This window comes from Priapulus caudatus, unplaced genomic scaffold, assembly GCF_000485595.1.
Source record: "Priapulus caudatus unplaced genomic scaffold, Priapulus_caudatus-5.0.1 Scaffold1921, whole genome shotgun sequence".
NCBI lineage: Eukaryota > Metazoa > Priapulida > Priapulimorpha > Priapulimorphida > Priapulidae > Priapulus > Priapulus caudatus.
Genome location: NW_014578982.1, coordinates 14,954 through 21,331, shown reverse-complemented (window position 1 = coordinate 21,331; position 6,378 = coordinate 14,954). Strand labels below are relative to the sequence as shown.

The 6,378-nt window shown below is 37.9% G+C and overlaps 1 protein-coding gene across 2 annotated transcripts; it reads right to left on the bottom strand.

Moving 5' to 3' along the window:
• Positions 1–1,591: 1,591 nt before the first annotated feature.
• Positions 1,592–5,411, bottom strand: LOC106817912 (microtubule-associated proteins 1A/1B light chain 3A-like). Of its 2 annotated transcripts, none has more exons than XM_014822621.1 (4): positions 5,192–5,411; positions 4,477–4,532; positions 3,822–3,928; positions 1,592–3,150 (listed from the first exon to the last, which is right to left on the bottom strand). In XM_014822621.1, the coding sequence occupies exons 1-4, from the start codon at positions 5,232–5,234 to the stop codon at positions 2,988–2,990; spliced, it is 369 nt and encodes a 122-aa protein (XP_014678107.1). In that variant the 5' UTR covers positions 5,235–5,411; the 3' UTR covers positions 1,592–2,987. The 2 variants fall into 2 exon arrangements, with proteins under 2 accessions (XP_014678107.1, XP_014678108.1); XM_014822622.1 differs by lacking the exon at positions 5,192–5,411 and adding an exon at positions 5,091–5,161.
• Positions 5,412–6,378: the final 967 nt, after the last annotated feature.

Sequence of the window (6,378 nt, the reverse complement as noted above, 5' to 3'; positions counted from 1 at the left end):
CACACACACACACGCTCACACACACACACACACACACACACACACACACACACACACACACACACACACACTCGGCAAACATCAGAGCGTACCATTGCGCAATCATGCGTGTATGTGTCGCAAGATCACTGTGTGAGATGGATGTCCGGACGCGTAGCCTAGCGGCTCCTCGTCCGGAACCGGTCGCGTAGCCACGGCCTAATTATTAATATTATCACCATCGTCGTCGTCGCCGTCGTCATTATCGTCGTCAAAACACCTTACTCGTCATTATGTACCGAGTTCCTAAATTAGACTTGATACCTCAGCACCTACAACCATGTAAGGTCCGATTTAGCTCTAGTAGTAGTACTATAGCCCGCGTACAGTTGCCGCTGGCAGCCAGCGGCAACTGTACGCGGGCTATATAGTACTACTACTAGTACAGTAGAGTAGAGCTAGGTCCGATTGTGAATTCAATGATACTGATAGTGACATTCCATCCAGGCAATGAATGAGGCATGATAAGAATCAGTGCCAGTGTCCACCTAGTACTGACATTGCGCGAGTAGGCCTAATCATACATTTCAGTTCAGTTGTTACGTAGGGCCTACTGTACTGTATGATGTATCGTGACAGTGACACGGTGTTGTTATTCGAGTCTCGATATTTCCGAAATCTTCGAGTTCAATCATTAATCGTTAAACTGGTTTGAGCTTATTTACTAAAATAACCGAAATGATTCACGTCTTACCTATTAAATACATATCCATAATAATTCGATTGGCATATATTCCATGACATCGGTTGATAGAAAATAGTAGAAACTCTACCGAATCGATCACAAATACAGTAATTTGAGTAAATAAAGCAGAAGCTTCGTGTCTGTGTATTCTCGCGGTGGTAGCGCCATCGCGCGGGAATGGATAAATGATTCTTTATTTTTTTAGTTTTTGCTGGCTCTCTAACCAATGTTACTAATTATTCTAATTTTATTCTGTTACATAGATAGCTCGAAATGACATTAGGCTTATTATGAATAATAATAATTGATAAAAAAAATAAAACGCAAAATAATTATTATCCCCATTGAGATTCGAACCTGTGACCTCTCGGATCTCCACCAAACACCTATGACGTCCACGGACGCTAACCAATAGGCTATCACGCAGGAGAAATTTTTTCTTTGTGCGCAGTGGCCTAATGGCTAGCGTGCGGGGACTTCACAGGGGCAATCCGAAAGGTCACGGGTTCGAATCCAGCCGAAAGCATTGTTTTTTTAATTTAATATCGTAATTACTAATGTTACTAATCATTCTTACTTTATTCTGTTACATACTAATTTCTGTATAATTCTGTTACCATTTAATATTGTCACAATTGCATAAAAGCAGTTTCCTTGAGAGAAGTTTCTAGATACTCAAGATCTAGATGCCTGCCACTCAAAATTTGTAAAAACAAGAACGAGAATGCACATATGGATGAACCGCATCCAAGACACAGATTCTAATAAGAGCATATATTTACTCTAAATAATATAATTAATATTAGGTTTACATGTTCTCGACATGAAACTCTTATCCATGTAAATGATAATCATCGATGCATGTACTTGCAATTTTAAATGCCCATTTTATTTTTAACATAGTTAGTTACACAAGGGTAAAAGCATATACACCTTCTTATATAGATAGATACAGGCTTGCAATAAAGATTATTGGAATACGATTTATTCAACAAAGTTAGCTTTAATTTATCCACCAACCATATGCTAAAATTATGTTTTACTTAAACTAACTTTACTAAACTACTTATAAACTTAGGATCCTATCGGTTGACCGCTTCTTTGGCCATACTATGCACATACACATGTATACATGCACGCACACACAATATGCATGTAAAGGTATCAAGTCTGTGCATTTATACTTTAAGGACATATTTTTCCAACACCGACCGACTAGCATAAAAATATTAATGAAAATTGGCTTAATGACAATTCAAGTACAGTTATCACCACTAAATTCACCGTTGAAGAAGAACTTACGCTAAAAGTACAATTTAAAATATTTTCAGGGTCCATGAACAAAAGTAGCTGCAACTGGTATCACGCAGCACAACGCATTGCACTTCTATTTCATAGTTCACGGTGCTGTACAACAAACAGTACAAGCTAAACAATTTTTTCTTTGACTACATTATATATATATATATATACATACATACAGAAACACATGGGTATGTACACAAAACAGTGGCTGAAAGTACCATATGCTGTATCTGAATCTTTCGTTTAGACAATTCTTTAAGTGGTAGCAGAAAACCTTCACAACTACAAATAGAACAGCTCCTTTATGACGTGTGTTCCATTGGATCACCCTACTTTAGCAGCTTGCTGATCATGCAAGATATACATATTATCATTAACCTACCTCCAATTAATTCTAAGATACAAATTCACGCAGTGCCACTAAAACATACTCGCTTACCAGACTACGCTGCACGCATACCAATGGAGTGCAGTTTCCATTCAAATAGCCGAATCACACCGATACTGGTACGCAATCTACAATCATTAATGTAGGGTTGCAGAAACGAATTATTATTTGACACCATTAATAAACCACATATACCAATAATTTTTTTATCAATGAAAAGTGCATGTATGTGCTGAATTATTTTCATATGAACTGTAGCATTGATCAACAACACAACAACACACCAAGGTAAATTAATCACCTATAACCTTCCTGTTGACTCTGAATAACTGATGTCTTCTACGGAGTAATAACTTTTTGATTATACACCTTTTAGCAAGTAACACGTGCACACATGCTCAGATATCGGCCGCCCTACAGCAAGTACAGTGCTACACGGAATCTTGTTCAAGTCCCTCTTCAACTTCTTACGAATGACCAGTCTGCATATAGGTTCTATTTACAGGTACCCGGGCACCTTGACAAATTTATTACTTATTTACACATCGATGGCATATGACGCTTTGTTACTTAATGGCCGAATGTCTCCTGGGACGCGTACACCATGTACAGAAATCCATCTTCGTCTTTCTCGTTTTCGTATACCATCGCCAGTGGCGTTACGATGCTGACTAGGGTGCGACTATTCACCAAGAGGAAGAAAGCTTGGTTCGGATGCAACTGCAGTCTACGCCTGTGTGAGAGAGCACGAGAACAGAGCGAAAATTACCCAAGGATAAGACATATAGATAAATTAAAGAAAATAACAGATAAATATATGTATCATCAGCATTTTCCCCGGGGAACTTCAAGAATAACACATATAGATAAATAAAAGAAAATAACAGATGAATATATAGGTATCATTAGGGTTTTCCCTCGGGAATTTCAGAAAGCATGTCGTACAATCAGGCAATTTATCCACAACTGCAAATGGGTGTGTTGTTAGCGACCCAAATGCATAAGTAAACTTAAATCAGTTCGGGTATGTATACATCAAGCTGTGAAAACATAGCATGGGTGTGTTGGGATTGTCAAAAGTAAACAGTAAACACACAGAAAGAGTGTGTTGGGATTGTAAAAAGTAAACACAACTGGAAATCAAGGCATGTCAATTAGGCAATTAGGTCTTGTCAGAGGGTTAATGGGATGTTGCACAATTAGCTTCAGCTTTAAAGGCCTGTAGGACCCGACATGCATTAAAGCCATGGGGTAAACCTTGCTTTAATATACCAATACGTACAGCTATTATAGTGAGGCCCTGAAAGAATTGGGGTAATGCTCTATAAATCCCCAGCATGAGGGAAAGCTGTAGTTATAGCATACCAAAAACACCATTAAAATAGAATAATTTTAGAAGTTTACCTCAGTATTTTCACGAGTTCACACATGTTGACGTGGTCCGGAACAAGGAACTTGGACTTGTCCAGCACTGGAAGCTGTTTCTCACCATGGTAACGTTCTATTATTATCTGAAACGAGAGCACGAATACAGGAATGTCAGTTTTGGATGTGGGAGCAACTTTTCGTAGGTTCCTCGTGAGAAGATGAGAGGGTTTGCTCTCACGCACTAGCTACATACAGGTTTTTCTCAGTCATGATAAAACATGTGATCAGCCTCACATACTGGGTTCACAACAAGTAAAATGGCTTATTGCTAGTATGGTTCTCCCAGGAGGCCTGCATTATTTCCCGCGAAACCACATCACAGTCGAAAATGCAAGTGCTGATACCTAATTTTGAATGTAAACTTGTACTTATCTGAATTTTAATTTGGATATTGTCTCTCAATGGCAACTTTGATTGGATGCTAAGCAAGCGAAATTCTGCTACACTGGCAAACATCTTAGACGTATTAGTTTTTTTTTAGAGACGTGTGAAGAAGACTTAGAAGAGGCCTGGCCAGCCTCTACGGGGCACAGCTCAACTCAGTTACCCCACGTGGATTTAGCTTGCTGTTTTGGTGTTGACAATATATATAATTTATATATTATTAGTTTTTTTTTAGATACAGCCTTACTGGAATCTTATCTGGATGCTGCTCTCGAATGTTTTGCACATCCCTCACTCTGGCAGCTGAAATAATTAATAAAAAATAACTGCAATAAATCCATCAAAACAAGCACTATCATAGTGAATATGATTTTTAACCATACATCGAGCAAGTTAGTTGAGAGAGTTGTGTAATTGTCAAGAGTGACAGATCGACGTAACCATATAGCTAGATAGCTCTAGTACTAAAGCCCGCTTACATTAACTGCCGCTGGCGGCCAGCGGCAGTTAATGTAAGCGGGCTATAGTACTACTACTAGAGCTAATACTAATAGCTAGATAGATAGATAGATAGAAAGAAGCGATAACAAAAATTGATATTGAGGTCGATACTACAGTTCATTGTAATTTGTGCAAACATGAAACAAGACCGATTGGTAAACAAACACAAACAGGTCATATGATACTACAGTACACTGTACAGTACAGTGAGTAGGCCTACTGATGCTAATGGAATGCATTGACATTGGTTGAATGAAAAAATGGAGCTACAAAGAAATGGCGTAGAATGAATGAATGGCTATAAATGGCGTAGATCGTATAATAAATATGTATCACACTATTTATTCGTATTTTACTCACGGCCGTCGAATATACAAAAAATCGTCATGAATTTGTATGTTGCTGTTACTGTTAGGTTGCACCACAATGACGAATTGATTTTGCTGATTTGCTGTACTTACAAAAGCCTCGTCTTTCCTTGAATGATTTCGTCTGTGACGTCATTCTGTATAACTCACGATTGAAGTTAACGTTTAGAACACACGTATGTGTGTTATTGAAGCAAACGAAATGTTGTCAGTTGAATATTTAGACAATAATTCGCAGTCAAGTAGCGACGTAAATATTATCAAGTCTGATCGCAATGGGCAACCATTAATGTTGATGATTCAGGGTCACGTGCCTTTGTTTGGAGTCAAGCTTCAGAATGCGACCGCGGGGTGGCACCACAATCTCAAATTGTCAAGAACTGAACTTTTTGCTGCTATACAGAAAATTATTTATTAGTAATGTAAAAGTATGTTTTGACTTGAAATCTTACCGTAAAATAGCAACCCCATATAGAAAGTTGAATGAACACAATTCTAGTTTGTAGATAGTAATGAAAAAACAACACCATGTAAACTCTGTATAAATTTATTTCGTTACATATTCATAATTCATTTCATTATATAAACTACACACACAACCGGTATAGTAACTAACATACACATTAGTTATTTCATAACCATAGATACCAATTTTCCAAAAATAAAATTTGTAGAGAACCTGCACGTACATTTATAAAATGCTCTTCATTATACAGATCAGATAACATGTACTCCACAAGGTGTGAAGAATAAGCAAATTGTTAATAATATAACCCAACAATACCTCCAACAAGATCACTTCCCCATGGCCATACATACGAATCCTAGCAGAAACACAATTTATAGTAAACGAGTATATATTTTTTTAAACTTTGAGTGCTTCGAAACGTGATGTTATATAATATCAGGAGTTAGATAACGTCTTAAAAATGTTATTAACTCACTTGCTACGCATTATGCTACAATGCGTCGCTAAAGGCACCACACACATAACGTGGACTATTCCAGAGATATTGCATTCTTTGGTTGACAATCAGAAATGAATCTAAGCGAGCCACGCACAAAGGGTGGCGTATTCCAGAGATAATGCCTCCTTTGGTCGACGGCCGCAAATGACCAAACAAAAGTGATGCTTCAGCGAAAAAATTAAAAAACCATGATGCCGACGTCCATCTACACACCTCCACCTAGCTCACGCTGCACAGAGCATGACGAAGATCTTGGAATAAAGATGGTGAACGATTCGAAAGAATTTTTTCCGAATTTTCCTCGCGCAGAGC

Excerpts from the sequence above, each read along its gene's own strand:
- LOC106817912 (XM_014822621.1), bottom strand. The coding sequence starts at position 5,234 with ATGACGTCACAGACGAAATCATTCAAGGAAAGACGAGGCTTTT. Across the intron at positions 4,533-5,191 it reads CAAGGAAAGACGAGGCTTTT|CTGCCAGAGTGAGGGATGTG; the intron begins GTAAGTACAGCA and ends TAATTATTTCAG. Across the intron at positions 3,151-3,821 it reads GAACTCGTGAAAATACTGAG|GCGTAGACTGCAGTTGCATC; the intron begins GTAAACTTCTAA and ends TCTCTCACACAG.